Source organism: Pipra filicauda, unplaced genomic scaffold, assembly GCF_003945595.2.
Source record: "Pipra filicauda isolate LSUMZ 115617 unplaced genomic scaffold, ASM394559v2 scaffold80_size11013439_pilon, whole genome shotgun sequence".
Taxonomy (NCBI): Eukaryota; Metazoa; Chordata; class Aves; order Passeriformes; family Pipridae; genus Pipra; species Pipra filicauda.
The window spans coordinates 979,080-995,480 of record NW_024104987.1 but is presented as its reverse complement, the minus strand read 5'-3'; the positions used below and the strand labels follow the sequence as shown (position 1 = coordinate 995,480).

The window sequence follows — 16,401 nt, the reverse complement described above, 5'->3', positions numbered from 1 at the left end:
TCCCCCAGCACCGCCAAGGCCACCACTAACCCATGTCCCAAGTGCCACATCCACACTGCACTTAAATCCCTCCAGGAATGGTCACTCTACCCCTGCCCTGGGCAGCTGTGCCAGGGCTTTCAGGAAAGGAATTTTCCCTCATATCCAATCCATCCAATCCAGTTCATTTCTCGGGGCTGCAGCCAGCACTCCAGAGCTGGATTTGGGCTCTGCAGAGCTGCATGGTGGGATCACCCTGTTCCTGCTGCTCCTGGGCTGGGACAAGTGCCTGTCTCCCAACACCTCCCCCTGTAACTGGCCTCTTCCATGGGGAAACCACCTGGAGCCCAGCGCCCCAAATCCAAGTCAGCTCCTTCCTGGGCCACAGCTGCCCCCGACCCCCCTGCTGCCCCAGGAAAGGGTCCTCACACCAGGAAGTGTTTCTGCATTTATTTTTTATTAACCATTTATTTGTCTGTAATTGTTTTACTCTCACATTACAATCGTGTGGGGGTTTTTATATATTTTTTTTTAAATCTTATTTTTATAAAATAAATAGAGATAAGTGAACTTTTAAGGTAGGACACTCTCCAGATCCTTGGTTAAACTCCATGATTGAATCTCTGCATCAGACCTGTGGAAGCACAGCCCACACACGCTCAGGAGAAAGCTCAACAGCCTGAGTTCCTTAAGATCCCACGTCCTGGATGTGGGGCTGCACCAGAGCCTGGCAGGAGCAGCGGCTCCCACCACGCACCTTCCCCTTTCGCCAGGTATTTCCTGGTCCTTCAACAAATACACTGATATAAGTTAAAAATCTATTGTTTTTTTAAGCTGTGAATGTTAATGGGTTACGTGTGATCCCAAACTCTGGCTCTCCCATGGAGGGGACCCCGCCGGGGCCGCGCTGGAGCAGCGCGGGAGCGGGTCGGGAAGAGGCACAGCTCTGTTAGACCATAATTAACTTTGGGTAACTGAAAAGTGGATTTTTAGGTAGTTTTTAAGTTTAAAGCCTTTGATTCATCATCCTGTGACGTGGCCCTTGGCCTCCCTGACACGGGGGATGGCGCTCGGTGAGGCCCCGGCGCCCGGCCGTGGTTTGAGGACCCTCTCCCAAGCCTGAGTCCTGGCACGTGTGTGGCACCTTGGGATGGCCACCAGGCCACCTCCCTGGCCCTGGCCCAGGTGCCTCAGCACACGCAGGAACACGAGACAGCAGTGGGGCAGCAGCAGCAGTGACAGGTCAGACACACCACAGGGGGTGTGGCAGAGGTGAAGTCACCGTCAGCATAGGGACAGAAGGTTTCTCACCCCTTCCCTCACCAGTGTTTCCTTCACCATGGCTGGCTGTTTGCTGAGAGTCTGCAGATCCCATGAGACTGGCTGGAAGAAAAACTGGGAATTTCTGGACCTCGCAGGTTGCCACAGTCAGTTTTGCACAGAGTAAGTTCTGCTCTCAGCCAGGTACATCCCACCTCTGGAAGGAATCCTGTCCTTTGGCTTTGCCTCCCCCTTCCCACACCCATTTTCAGACCCTGCACGGATCCCAGGGGACAAAAACATTCATTATTGAGACATGGAAGGTGCGGAAGACGGAGCAGGCTCTCCCTAGATAGCTGTGACAAAGGTGCTTTGCTCAAAGCAGGTGACCTGCTGTCTTCCCCCTCCTTAGTGATTCTCTCATGCTCAGCCCAGGTGGTTCCATGCCCAGTTCCAGGGACAGACAAGCCACAGCCGTGGCCACACAGTGTGTGCAGTGTCCAGACCCTCACCACCACCTCAGTGACCACCTGCTCATGGACTGGCCCCGGGGCCCCCTCACTGCCCAGGCAGAGCTCCCAGGGGACCAGACGTGTCTGTGGAGTTCTCTGTGGGCAGAAGGACAGTGGCAGCAGGAGGGACAGTGCCAAAGTGTCCCAGACTCCCCACCAGCACTGTGGGCTTGGGTGGAATGTGGTGACACAAGTGACTTGCTCCAGGCTTGGTGGGATGTTGGAGATCTTCGTTCTCTTCCTTCCCTCTTCTTCCTCATGTGCAGCCTTACAGTGTGGGGCATCCTGCCCTGCTCTTCTCATCTCCTTGAGCCCCTTCTCCCAGGATTCCTGCCTCCCTGGGCCACCAGGTCACCTTCTGTCCTTGCTTCCAGTGGAGAGGACACTGCAGGGAGGGAGGAGGAGGTTCATGCAGAGGAGTCACTTCCCTGCCTCCCTTGCCCCGCTCAGCAGTGCAGGAGCAGGTACATCCCATGCAGACAGACAGCTCGGGTCTCGCTGCCCTGTCCCAGGAATTCTGTTTGGCACAGGGTTGGCAGCAGCGGGAGGGTCCCATGGAGCTGTAGGTGAGTCCTGACTTAGTCCTTGAAGCAACCTACGCTCCAGCAAAACAAGGAACAAAGACTAAAACAAGACCCTTCTCAAGGGTGTTGCCTCATCCAAGTCCTTCCAAGCTCAGGAGCCGTGTTTCTGACAGAGAAGCCAACCACTGGAAACAAAAATAAATGTTCCTTTTCTGTAGCTTTTAGAGGATATAGCTGGAAAACGAAACAAAACAAAAACAAAAAAAGGAGATTGTCTCTTCCCCTTGTCAAACCCATCAGTAGCTAAGTCAGAAAAACAAATGTTCAAGTTATGGGGTGCAGCAGCAGCCAACACGAAACATTCAAGTCGATGATTTCACTATGTACAGGAGGCCCTGCCCCGACCCGCTCGCTCGCCGTTATCTGATCCGCTTCTCCACCGAGTACACCGAGATGTAGTAGTCATTGCTCCCGACGGCCAGGTGGGGCTGTGGGCAGAGCACACGCACAGTCACGGCAGCAGTCAGGTTGGAAAAGCCCTCCCAGCCCATGGAGCCCACCCTGTGCCCGATGCCCACCCTGTCCCCCAGCCCAGAGCACTGAGTGCCATGGCCAGGCTTTCCTTGGACACCTCCAGGGCTGGGCACTCCAAACCTCCCTGGGCAGCCCCTGCCAAGGCCTGACCACCCTTTCCATGAGGAAATTCCTCCTGATGTCCAACCTGAACATCCCCTTGAGGCCATTCCCTCTCCTCCTGTCCCTTGTTCCCTGGGAGCAGAGCCTGACCCCCCCCCCAGCTCCCCCCTCCTGTCAGGGGGTTGCAGAGCCAGAAGGTCCCCCCTGAGCCTCCTTTTCTCCAGGCTGAGCCCCCCCAGCTCCCTCAGCCTCCCCTCCTGTGACTGCCTCCCCAAAGGTCCAGGTGTGGAGCAGTGACAGGGGCAGGTAAGGGTGACATTCCAGCAGGGACACGCGGCTGCTCCAGCTCTGAGTGTGTCTGCTCTGAGGTATTCCTGCAGCACCCACACTCCCAGCCAGTTACAGGCCCATTTCAGCCACAGGGAAAAATTATGGGAACTATTAGCTGCCAACTGCCAACATAATTTCTCTAAATGGCTGCAAATCTGCTCATTAGGAGGTGCCTGGGCTGAAAGGGAGCATTTCCTGCAGTGAGGGACAGGACAGGCCCGGGAGCCCTGGGCTGGACAGGGTTTGGCTTTGCTTATTTGGTAAACCCATTTTAGGTGATTTTCCCCACTTCTTCCTCCATCCCCAACTGCAGGGCAGCAAAATCGCTCTTGGCTTCCTACAAAGAGGCTTTTCAGAACTGAGATGAGCCTTCCTTTACCCCTCTACCTTCAGGATGTCAAACACACATCCCTCAGGCAGGAAAACCACCTTCCCCCTCCTGCTCACGCCAAACCCTCACAGGGTCACACAGCTCCTCCCTCCCCTTCTCCAGGCCCTTGATCCTTCCCACCGCTCTTCTATTACATATTAAATACTTGTGTGCTGATCTGCAGGTTTCTAAAATAACTGTTTTAACTCCTTCCTGTTTTCCCATCCATTCACGTTGTTCTCTCAGGTTTTCCATCTCCTTTGTTTCTTCTCATCCCTGGGTGAGCAAAGTCCACCACGCAGATGGGACCTGCCTCCTACTTGAGCAGCAACCAGATTCTCTAACTGCTGTGACATATTCCAAATTTCCTTTTGTTCTGATTCATTCCAGCCTTTATCAGCTTATGCCTTCAATTTCTGCAGTTCTCCCATTTTCCTGATGTGCAGTTTTTTCCTGCACAGCATCAGCTTTACGTAAAACAGTGGGAGAGCAGCCCCAGAGACCTGGGGTGAGACCCCTCTGCAGAGCCCAGGCAGGGAATAGAGAAGCACACAAAATCTGGAAGTGTGAGCCCTCCCACACGGACACTAAGACATGCCAACCCCAGAGCCAGGCAGGGGACACAGACCCAGTGAGGGTGGAAGGCCAGGCAGCTGATGGCTCCGACTCTCTGTCCCATAAACCCGTCGTAGTATTTGATGTTGTTGATCAGCTCCCCGTTCCCGTTGTAGATAGCAGTGAACTGATTCATGGAGCCACTGGAAGGGAATGGAGAGAACATGGAGTCACTGGGAATGCTGGCTAGGGACAACATTGCTGCCTGGCAGAGCTGTGTGTCACACCAGTGTGCAGAGAGTTCTGGAACACACAAGGCCCCAGGAATGATGTCTGTGGGGGCAAATCGTCCCCTCCAGGGCCCCAGGACTTACCAGGCGAAGAGGTTGGCCTGGGGGTGGATGTCGAGGGCCGTGAGCCCCTTGACGATCTGCAGGACCTTCATGGACTCGGGCATGCGGGGGTCGAAGAACCGCACGTCCCCGTTGACGCTGCCAACACAGGAGTTCCTCAAGGTCAGGCTGTGCCCCAGGCAGATCCCAAAGCCCAGGACATGGAGCTGCAGGGCTGTCTGTGAGCTGACTGCCTCAGTGGGAAATGAGGACAGAGCAGAACTGTGCCCTTGCCTTCCCCCTCAGCATGGCCGAGTTCCCACCAGTGTCACTCACATGTGGTCCCGTCCACAGCACGTTCAGTGTTGAGCAAACAGCCCTGCTCTGCCCTCAGGAGTGATCCCTCACTGCCTCCATCGCTCACAGCTCATCACCCAGCGTGTCTGTCACACCCAATAGACCCAGCTCCACGTCAGCCCCCAATTCCTGCTGCTTGGCACAGCAGGAAATTGCATTAGAGAGCTCTGAGCAGATGGGATGTGCTGGTGCCATCCATTACTCCAAGTGTCTGGACACAGCCACACCAGTCAAAGGTGACCAGGTCTAACAGATCCTGTGGATGCTCAGGCCAGGTGTCATCCCAGGGATGGCTTTGTCAGGGAAGAGGGGAGGAAGCAGCAGCAGCAGTGACAAGGTATTGTGCTTGTAGATGAAGCACCTTTCAAACACAAATGACTCCTGTTTGTTAAGGATCTCTGAAATCCACCCTGAGAATCCTGTCTGTGAGATGCCAAGAAGGCACATCCCTCTGACAGCCCTGGAGCCAAGGACTGGAGACTTTGCTTCAGTGCATCTGTTCTGAGCTCCTTGTAATCATGGAATCATGCAATGGGGTGGGTTGGGAGGGAATTTAAAGCCCATCTCATTCCCACCCCCTGCCACAGTCAGGGACACCTTCCACTATCCCAGGTTGCTCCAAACCCTGTCCAACCTGGCCTTGGACACTTCAGGGATGAGGCCAGGACACTGGTCAGCTGGGGCACAGAAAGACAAACAGAAAAGTCTCCCATGGCATTTAAATCCCAGATGATCTGATCCTGTTCTGCCAGCAGCATCTGTGAGGCCTCTGGCACCACAACTTTAAAGAGTTATTTTTCCCAAATCGCTGATGGCCACACAAATGTGAATCACCCAGTGGAGCTGAGAACAATGGAAGCATTAATCAGAATATTGCCTTCAGTTTCCCTACCTCTGGAATAACTAATGCTGACCAAAAGGCTGTTCCACAGCATTACTTAGAGCATTGTAAGAAGCTGCAACTCCAGCTGTCCCATAATTAAGTTTAAGAGAAATTAAACTTGATTTACATCCTAAAGACTAGATGGAAATAGTGTTTGAGAGATCAAATATAGAGTGACTTCATGTAAAGCTTTGGACCTTTACAGGACTTTAAAATGGTTCTGAATGTATAGGGAGACTGTGGAAGAGCTTCAGCATGGAAGTGAAGCTCTGTGGGGAGGGATGACACAGGAAACACATCCCAGTTGGACAATAACAGGCAACAGGAAGCAACAACTGAACACAACATCACTGGGGAACCAGTGCTGGAGTAACACTCCTGTGTCCCAAATCCCTTCCTGGGCCAGGGAAAAAGTTCTGCTGAGGCTCAGAGAACTGCTCCACCAGCAATAACACCTTTGTGTTTCACAGGGAATAGTTACACCACTATGTCCTAACATTTGTTTTTCTTGGATCTTGCTGTCAGCTGAAGCAGAGGGAATGGGGAGGAACTGAAGAAGAGAGTGAACTGGGAGGAACTGGGAGTGAGGTGGCTCATGTGCACAACCTGAGCTGCTCTGGGAGGAGACCAGACCTGTCGTTTGAAGCACAACATCTCCTCATACCCCTCCAGCCCCGAGAGCAGCCCGGGCTGAGAAGGGCCCTGAGGAGAGGGGACACCCAGCCCTCGGCCCCAGGGCACACAGACCTGACCCCCGGAGATGCCGGAGGAGCTTAGGGAAAGGAAGATTAAAAACTCTAATATGGGAGCTCGACAGATCTGGCAGCTGCATCACATAATCCCCTTTCTGAAAATCTTCATACATTTTTGCTGGCCCATCCCCCACCTCAGGAATGTTCTGAATCCCAGAAAACTACGCTTTGTTTCCATTTTGTAATCAAGAAAAAGAGGCTCTTTGTGTGCAAACAGTGGCTTTGTGACAATAAATTATATTCTGCTGTTCTTTAATGGCCAAATCAGTATATGCTGCTCTCGCTGCAGTATTTACTAGGCGGCAGAAATGGATTTATGTGTAGAAAATTGCCAGGCAGCACAGTAATCCTGCCCAGCAATATGCCTGACAGATGCAACATCAACCTTCCTCCTCGTGTTCTCTCCCAAATGACCCCACGGAGACGTTGGCAATAAAGACCCACCACCACAACATATTCCATATCCAGCTTCGGCTCCTGCCTCGCTCCCTTCCTCCCTCACACGCCTCGTGACGGTGATTCCAGCATCTTGTTTACTCCCAAGCCACACCGACAGCCTTCCAAGGAAAGCTCCACATCCCTGTTTGCCTTCTCCCCACTGAGTTTGGAGCAGGAGTTAATTACTGACGCAAACGTCAAACTAAAGAGCTTTACCCTCTCAGCTCCTGGGATACCAGAGGCAGAATTTAAAGGGGAAAACAAACTGTGTGCAAGGGAAAACAGCTCAAAGAGTAGAATATCTGTACCTGACGCTCATGATGTTGCCCTCGGGGTGTTTCTGCAGGTAGGCCTTCACCACCCAGGCCGTGTGCTCCCGGTAGGTCATGACCCGGCTGGGGAACAAGGAGAGACACGTTTGGAGAGCAAAGAGGAGGAGGAAGCACGAGGATCCCAGGGAGCCTGGGAAGGAGAGGGAATTACCATTCACTGAGGGCCATCCTCCTGTCGAACACGCGGATGGAGCCGTCCCCCAGCCCCGCCACGATGAGCGAGCGGTGGGAGTCGCAGGAGAGGCTGGTGACACAGCTGTCAGCTCCAGTGGGGATGTCCTGGGGAGAGAGCACACCACAGCCACACTGAGACCACGGCCTGCCCTCACTCACTGCCCTCAAGGTCCTACACCAAGGTCCTGCCCCAACCCTGCAAGTGTCCAGGGCCAGGTTGGACAGGGCCTGGAGAAACCAGGGCTAGTGGAAGGTGTTTCTGCCCATGGCAGGGGGTTGGACGAGGTGACCTTTAAAAGTCCCTTCCAACCCAAACCATTCCATGATTCCACGATTGCCAGCCTGCTTTTGCAGTGCTGCTCAGCTGTTTTTACTAGTTTTAACTGAAAATGTGTTTCCTCTCAACAGGCACAGGGATTATTCTGAGCAATCCTTTTGCCTGTAGCAAGTAAAAGAGAGCAAGTGGGTGGAAGGTGGGAAGGGACCTTAAAGCTCATCTCACTCCAACCCCCTGCCCTGGGCAGGGACACCTTCCACTAGCCCAGGTTGCTCCGAGCCCCTCCAACCTGGCCTTGGACACTTCCAGGGCTGGGGCAGCCACAGCTTCTCTGGGCAACCTGTGCAGGACCCGTTGGAGCTGCAGGAGCTCATTTCACACTTCAATCCTATTTTTGCCTCTGTGCAGATTCACCTTTGGAGCTGCTGTTCCAGCCTGGGCTGAGCTGGGAGAGGCACCAGCCCCGGGGCTGCTCCAGCCCCAGCCCACCCCCAGCTCCTCCTTTGAAGCAGCAACACTCAGCAGAAGTGCAAATGAAGCACTTGTTCCTGCAGCTCCAGCCCAAGTGCTTCCAGAGGTGTGGGGTTTTGTACTTCAAAGAGGGAAGGCACCTTTATCCTCCTGGATTATTCCTGCTCTTTGTGCTGATTCTCACTTTCCCAGTTACTGAGTCAGGAAGTTCCAATCACTCGAATTTCAACACAACCCAATCTTTCCAATTAAAAAAAGAAACAACATGTTTTTAGACACTTTCGGTGCAATCATTAATCATCATAATTTAAAAGATTTTCGCCTCCTGAATTTTGCCGCTCCCTAATTTACATAGAAAAAAATAATATGCGAAAGTAATTAAGATTAACAGAGGCTTAATTATCCTGCATCGCGGGGTCAAAGTGTCGCAATTAATGTTCATCCAAGGGTAATTAATTTCGAGAAGCTTTGAAAACTCGACTTCCTTTTTATTCCAGCATGGTGCCTCCGTTCTCACCGACCAGCTGCTCCTCCTTGGAATTTCTGAGAAACTCCCATGTGGCTACGAATGACATGAACTCTTGCAGTGCCTTTTATCTGTTCTATGGCACAGTTACGTGGGACTGAAACTGCCCTCGTGGTGCCTCGTTTGAGGTGTGAACACGCCGGGTCCTGGCTCAGGTGTGGACTGAGCAGGTATGGAAGTGCTCCCCACATGGACTCAGCTTTCCTGGACACACACCTTTGGCTGGGAAGCACTGGAGCAGTGCTGCTCCATCACCAGCTCCATGTGTGTCCCAGAGGAGCAGACATGGCAGCAGAACGTCCAAATGCTCCACCACCAACCCAACTCACCCCTGAATTTCCTCACAAATCACAGAATTGTGGAATGGTTTGGGTTTAAAGGGACCTTAAACCTCATCCCATTCCACTGCCTGTCCCAGGTTGCTCCAAGCCCCGTCCAACCTAGTCCTGGACACTTCCAGGGATGGGGCAGCCACAGCTGCTCTGGGCAACCTGTGCCAGGGCCTTTAGAGATTTACACTATTTCAATTACATGCTAATTAGGAAACCCAATCTGCATCCTGGTGCCTGCCTCTGGCTTCCAGATCCTCACCCTCCCCAAACACTGCTGCCTATCCAGAATAACAGCAGCAACTTCTAAGACAGCCCTGACACTCCCTGAGTACATGTGTGGTTTTACTGATCTTGGACCATGACCCTGGGGCAGGGAAGCAGAGCAGCAGCAGCTCCAGGAGCTCCAGGACCTGGCAGCTCCTCACAGATGAGTCTCAGCTGCTTTGGGATAACTCACCCCCGGGATGTGCTCCAGGAGGGAAAAGGTGCCTGGGACAAACACACAGGTGTTACCTGTACTTTCATTTCCCGATCCGTGTCCCAGATCCGGATTATCCTCACATCTCCCGAGGTCATCAGGAGCCCAGTTTCTTGTTCCCAGTCGACCACCATCCCTGCCCCTAGGACAGAGCACAGGCAGGGGTGCAAATCAGCATCAGCATGGGCAGAGCTGCACTCATTCAGAGCATCAGCTCTCCTGACCTCGTGTGTCAGACACTGTCATTGTCAGAGGAAATGTAAAATCACACACACACATCCACACATCCCCCAAAGGGGATCCAATCAGCTGCTCCTGGATTGGAGCCCAAAATGCCTTTGTCCCCTTGGTCTGAGTGCTCAGAGAGGCCGAGTGCAGCCAGTCCTGGCAGCAGGGGAGTACAGCTTCCAGGACACTGCTGGGGACTTCCAAGGGGCCAATAAATTATCCAGCACCTCGTGAGAACTCCAGATTAAATAATGATTGAAGACTCAACTGGTGACACCTCACAGAGCAAGACCTGAGAGCCTCTGGATCACCACAATTCCTCGTTCCAACACAAAGATGTGGGAAATGTTTCTCAACAAGGAACAGCAAAGTCAGTCAGCTGCAATATATTGAATTTAACAGCTGGTGGGAGCACAAACCAGTTTGCTGCACAGACTGGTAAGGACGGGAACACCCTGCAATGACAACACCTAAAATCCTTTACAAGAGCTTTCGCTCCTCATCTCTGAGGGCACAGACCAATCTTCAGGTGAAGTTCAGAACAACATCCCATCCATTTTGTAAGAGCATGACAAGGGATTTTCTATCCTCAAAGCACCTGACACCTGCTTACAGACAGACTGTGTGTGCTCATGAACCTTGCTGGGACAGAATTCCCAGAGCAGGGTGAGTGTAGGTCACCTCCTTTCTGGGAAACATTGGCAATGAACCCCCTGATTCTGGTAGGGGAAAACCTCCAAGGAACAATTCTTGTACATTTTACTGGAAGGCACTTTGTACCTGTGTGCTGCCTCCACAGCTCAGGAATGTCCTGTTCAAAGCAGAGCCACACACCCATTATTGTTTGCTTTTAATGCTGCAAAGGCTGAGCAACCCCAAATCTATGGGATTTCCAGGAAGACTCCCATTCATCCGTTACAAACAGAAACAAGAAATCCCGGGAGCACCACAGGAGGGAAGCAGAGAAGAACTCCAGGTTTGGTGCCTGTTTGCAGCCCCTGGGGCAGGGCAGAGGCAGCAGCAGCCCTGGCTCCCACAGCAGCATCCCTGCCCTGCAGAGCAGCATTCCTGCCTCCCAGAGCAGTTGTCCACCCTCTCCTCTGTGCCAAACCGAGCCTCTGGTGCCGAGCAGTGTTTCATAACCACACACAGCCCAGAGTCAGAACCCTCTGCAATGCATCAGGACTGCAGCTCCTGCCCTGAGCCACTCGCCTTCAGCACCATTCCCGTGTCTCCACTCCACAGCTTGCTTGTCCAGAAGGTACAAATGTGAATTTTTCTGCATTTACTGCCAGGAATCAGCCCCAGCAAGAAATTTAAGCCTACCCCAACATGCTCTTTGTCACCAAAGGGCCACAAGTACTTTGTACCAGAACAACCACCTTTACAGGGCACAAAGGAAATGACAGAAACATCCTATAAACACTGAGTTTTCCTCAAAGATGATGGAATGACCCTGTTTTGCACAGATCCAGATAAAACATTTTCCCATCTGCCCTTCCTGAGCATCACAGCTGGCCAATTCCTGATCCTGCTGCATCCCCGGAGGAGATTGCTGACATTTATTGACAGTCCGTCACCTCACTGCAGGAAATTCGGGACTCCGGGCTGAGCTGGGAGCTTGGATCTTTATCTTTAGTCAAATGGGTTGTTCCTTCAGATTGCCTGGCAGCTCGGAGGGCTGGAGAGCTGAGGCAAACAAGCAGGCAGTGATTGAGATGATAAACATCACTGAAGTGTTTGCATTTGTCATCTCGTTTATGGCCCATGTGACAAGATAAACCTGGCAGCTGAGATGGATCTGGCCATTACCATCCCTGATGGAGTTCAGCAGGCAAAGTGCTCTGAGGCAGCTTTAAACTCCCAATTTCCCAGTTAGGTTCCCCGTTTGAAGCCAAGGTATTTTTGTCTGATCAGCACCAAGCCCCGTCTGGCTGCGGCTCCAGGGGCTGTTCCGTGCAGGGGGACGCTCCCACTGCACCCCAGCCATGCCCTGACCAAGAAGGGGAGCCCAGGATGTGACTGGGAATGCTGAACCAGAACTCCAAGCTGTCTGAAGAGAAGAAAAGCCTTTGTACATACATTTAAGTCATTTGGAAGTGGGTAAGGGGGAAGGAAACGTTCCATCCAAAGCACACACTGACAGCGTGGAACGAGACAGAAATAGCTGAACTATTTCCATGTACGAGCAAACGTTCTCCTGGTAGAAATGATCCAGGATTGGCTCATGTCTCCATGCTAAATTCATAGTATTTTGGGACGAGAAGCAAACGTGGGACTTAATACTAACAATCATTTCCTTTTTAATTAACAGAGGTCCTTCTCCAGGATGTTACAACCGAGCCTGCAGCTCACCCGCCGCGTTCTGGCTCACGGCTTTGGCACCTGAGCTGCTCCTCAGCCTCCTCCTGGCAGGAAGGTGATGCTCTGTGCACCTGTGCGACCCCACAGCCGGGCTCTGCCTCACCTCCCGCCCTTATCCCACACTCCCACCTCCTCACAGAATCGGAATAACGGGGACAAGGCTGTGACACGGCCTGACACAGGCCAGGGGTGGAACCCTGGGGCTCCCAGAACGCAAGAACTGCCCAAAGTGGCGTCCCAGCCCTGCACTGCTGCAATGCATCAGGAGTGAGGATCACTGTTTTCCCCTAAGGAGTATTATGTTCTCAGATAATGAGCAACAAATATTCCACAGCTCAGGAAAAACGATTTTTAAAGGTCCGTGGTGAGTTGTTGTTTTTAGGTTTGTTTTTTGTTTGTTTTTGAGTCTTTTAACACCAGCACTTGCAGCTCCGCATGACGTCAGTTTGCACACACCAACAGCCCTTCCTGAAAGTGTGACTTCCCATGGCTGTTCCCTCAGGATTCCCTCTGAGCAATTGGTCTGGATGGGACAGTTCCCTGGATAAATGTCCATAACTAACCCTGGTGAAAGCAGCTGCATTCCCAGCGTCTGTGTTCATTTGTAACGTCACTGGAACGTGGCCAGCCTGTCCTTGGCATTTCCACGGGATCGGGAATATCCACATGGAACACAATATAAAAGCATCTTGGATTCTGACTGATCATTTTTTAATCATGGGCCCTCCTGGTTGAGCAGTAAAGCACATCCCTGCTTTAATTTCCAGGAAGCAGTGGGAGGGTTGGATGACCTCACTCATCATTAATTTCTACAACATCCTCTCAAAAAGTGTCACTCTCCTTCTGCCAAGGACTGCACAGCGAGGGACAGCAGGAGCTGGGATGCTGGGAATCCAATTAAAAGAACGCAAACCCCTGGAGCTGCAATTCCTCCAGTGATCTTATTGCCATAAAATAATCTGACCAGGAACATGGTGCTTTTCCCAAACTTCTTACTCCTGAAGGGCAAGGCACCAGCACCCCCTGACTCCTGCCAGCTCAGCTACCTTCCCAGTGCTGAATGTCCTGGCTCAGACTTCGCTCTGTGCTCACACCAGCTCCAGGGATTCCCAGAATGACCTGCCCAGTGGCCTGACAGGACCCGGCCCAGTAAGCCACTGGTGTTTCTGTAATTTATCCCTGACCTGTGAGACAGCCCCCAGTGATGCCAGAATGAAGAGACCGTTCCCAGTCTTCCTGGTAAAAATTCCTCATGGAAGCCTCAGTGATGAGAACAGATCTTCTGTATTATAATGACAAACCCAGGATATTTTATCATAAAATCATGGAATGGTTTAGGTTGGAGGGGACCTTAAAGCTCATCTTGTTCCACCCCCTGTCATGGGCAGGGACACCTTCCACTAGACCAAGCTGATCCAAGCCCTGTCCAGCCTGTCCTGGGACACTTCCAGGGATGGGGCAATATCTAACTATTGCTGATGTATTTTGCTGTCAGGCAAAGAGCTGTTTCCATACATATTTAAGAGTTCTTCAGTGGGATGGGAGGAATCTTTGTGCTGCATTTGTCCCCAGGAGGACTGAAGATGCTGGAGAAGGCTTGGATCGATCTGTGTGCCGGGACTGCGGTCGGGTGGCGTCAGTGGGATCGATCCAACCGGAGCGGCCGGAATCCCCTCCAACTGCTGCATGCCCGGCTCACAGAGCGGGGAATTCCCTGCAGCCAAGCCGTGCTAATTTTAGCCTTTGCTGGTGGATTTGGGAGTGAAGTGCAGGGCAAGGCACTCACAGGAACACAGCAGCTCTGCTAACTCCTGCCCCGCCAGAGAGATGTGCTAAAGTGGAGCTAACGAGCTCTGAATCACCCCCTGCCACCAGAGCCTCGGTGATTAATCAGTGCAGACACAGCCAGCTCTTATCAGTCAGCAAATATTAATAATTGATGAACATCCTGAAGTGACGATGTCACCATGAACAGCCAGGGACACTCGGCCGTGCACACCCCCAGGATACCCTGACACATCACCATCTGTTCCCCCCAAGCCCTTGGCAGCTGTGGGAGAAGAGGGGTCAGGATCCAGAGTTTCAGAGACCCTGCACAGCCTTCCACTAGCCCAGGTTGCTCCAAGCCCTGTCCAACCTGGCCTTGGACACTTCCAGGGTCAGGGCAACCACAGCTCCTCTGGGCAACCTGTGCCAGGGCCTCCTCACCCTCACAGCCAAGAATTCCTTCCACAGATCTAACCTAAATTTCCCCTCTTTCCTTTTTGGCATATCCTTGCCAAAAGTCCCATACTCTGAGGCTCCTGGGAAAGATCCACCAGCATCTCCTCTTCCCATGATCTTTACAGCTAAAGTGTGTTATAAATAAACCCACAGTAGCTTTATGGTGGTTCCCCTTTGGAACCTGTCACTCAAACCCTTTTGTCCAGGGATGCTTTGATACCTTCCTGGAAAAGAGACACTTGAACATCCCACCCACACCTCCTCTGGCTGCAGGGAGCTCAGAGAGTCTGACATGAAGACTCCCTGCTCCCAGCAGTGGCTGTGCCTGCCCAGGGAGTTCCCTGCATTCCTCACAGCTGTCACGGACACAGACACAAGTCAAGGGATGGGAGAGGTGGAAGCAAAGCTTCCCAGGAACCACAGGGACCCAGCAGTCATTCAAACCACACCAAAACCCCAACCAACCACCCCAAAGGTGGCCAAGGAGCTCCTCCCACCCACCTGAGCACAGGAACAGGAAAGCAGCACTCACCTCCCTGCTTACTTCTGTCAAGATAGATTGAAACCCTTCGGGCCAGACCTGTGAGGAGACAGGGATGAGGGGTTGGTGCTCAGGGTGAGTCGGTCAGCCAGAGCAAAAATAATCTTAAAAAAGGATTAGAAAAAGCAATTCAAATTAAAGATCCTGAAAGAGAAGCAGCAGCACCCAGAGCAGCACATGCCTCCATCCGAGACTCGTTCCAGCACAGCATTCCTGGGAAGCCACCAGCCTGTCATGTGGAGCGAGGGCTTGGGCTGCCTGACAGCAGCACAGAGCTGACATTTCTGCTGGAACAAGGAGACCATCCCCTGCCTCAGCTGGTCCCAGTTCTCAAGTAGGTTGGGAAGTGACAGACGGATCCGAGCACAGAGCACGGGGCTGCTGCTGGGGGAGGTCGGGGCTCCTCTGCCCACACCTGGGTGGGCAGGCAGGCAACCAGCACCCTGAGAGTGCAACAACTCATGGGTGCTCTGTTTGAAGAGCTTCTAAATGGGAAGTGACCCCCAGACACAGACTGGTTTCAGCCATGAAACCCCCAGGCAATGAGAGCAGAGCAGCACCCTTTACTGGCTGGAGAGGGAAAACACCACAGGGATCTGCAGGGAGCACACGAGGAACGTTTGATGACTATGAACCAGCTGGCCCCACTTCTGCATTTTTCCAAATTCCAGAACTGTGCTGTTTTCAAGGACAAGGCCTTTCTGACTGTGGAGCTGTGGCTTGTTCCCTTTGTCACAGAGACCCCCCAGGTTGCTGTATGAGAACACGCTCACACCAGGCTACAGGTCCCTGTGCTGCTCCCCAGCCTGCAAACACTCTTTTCTAGAGAAACTGCCAGAATTCCCAAAGTCTCCTGCTGAGAAAGCACAGCTCCAGAGCACATCAGGTCTATGTTCCTCCTACGCTGCTCAAGAGAGGCATATTCCTCTTGCCTTCTGGAAGTGGGAAAATGGCCCAGGAAAGTCATGTTCTGGTTGTTCTCAAGAGCAAGTCAGAGATGAGTGTGGCATTATGACACAGGGGAAACGCTGGGAGAGGAGGGAAGGAAATCAATAGTGGGAGCAAACAAATTCCTGTAAAACTCCTGAGCTCTGCAGCTTCAAAGATGCATCTTCAGTTTTATAAGCCAGTGCTGGACCACAGCTATGGTCTTGGCACCAGATGACTGTGAAGAGTCTCATTTCCACGGGGACTTGCTCCACATAGTTCTTTTGAAGTGGTACATTTATTTCTCTCTCCACAAAGGGATCTGTCCTTCTCTTCTGCCAAACCCGCTGCGAAGGTGGAAGGCAAAGAAAACAGGCCCCAGACTGCTTCAACCCATAAGGGAAAGAAACAGGCAAAAACCCTCCTGTTCTGGCAAAGGCAACCACCCAACTCTCCAGCTCACTCAGCTCTGAGCCTGTTCTGCAGCGTCAGACACCGACGGTGACAATCCTTCCAGGGGGTAAACCCTGGGCAGGGTAAGGGACAATCATGCAAAGTGCACATGGAAAAGAAGGCAGGAAAATGGGATGGGGCTGAGGG

General features: G+C 52.4%; 1 protein-coding gene across 4 annotated transcripts in view; it reads right to left on the bottom strand.

Moving 5' to 3' along the window:
• Positions 1-417: 417 nt before the first annotated feature.
• RPTOR (regulatory associated protein of MTOR complex 1) overlaps positions 418-16,401 on the bottom strand; it is a 105,246-nt gene continuing 89,262 nt past the window's right edge. For 2 of the 4 annotated variants that reach the window (XM_027725347.2, XM_027725349.2), the window contains 7 exons: positions 14,866-14,913; positions 9,554-9,660; positions 7,412-7,539; positions 7,237-7,323; positions 4,541-4,657; positions 4,240-4,369; positions 418-2,763 (listed from right to left, as the gene is read on the bottom strand). In XM_027725347.2, coding sequence (XP_027581148.1) covers positions 2,695-2,763; positions 4,240-4,369; positions 4,541-4,657; positions 7,237-7,323; positions 7,412-7,539; positions 9,554-9,660; positions 14,866-14,913 — 686 coding nt within the window. In that variant the 3' untranslated portion in view covers positions 418-2,694. The remainder of the gene's footprint in view (positions 2,764-4,239; positions 4,370-4,540; positions 4,658-7,236; positions 7,324-7,411; positions 7,540-9,553; positions 9,661-14,865; positions 14,914-16,401) is intronic. The other 2 variants (XM_027725348.2, XM_027725350.2) reach the window with 1 other exon arrangement.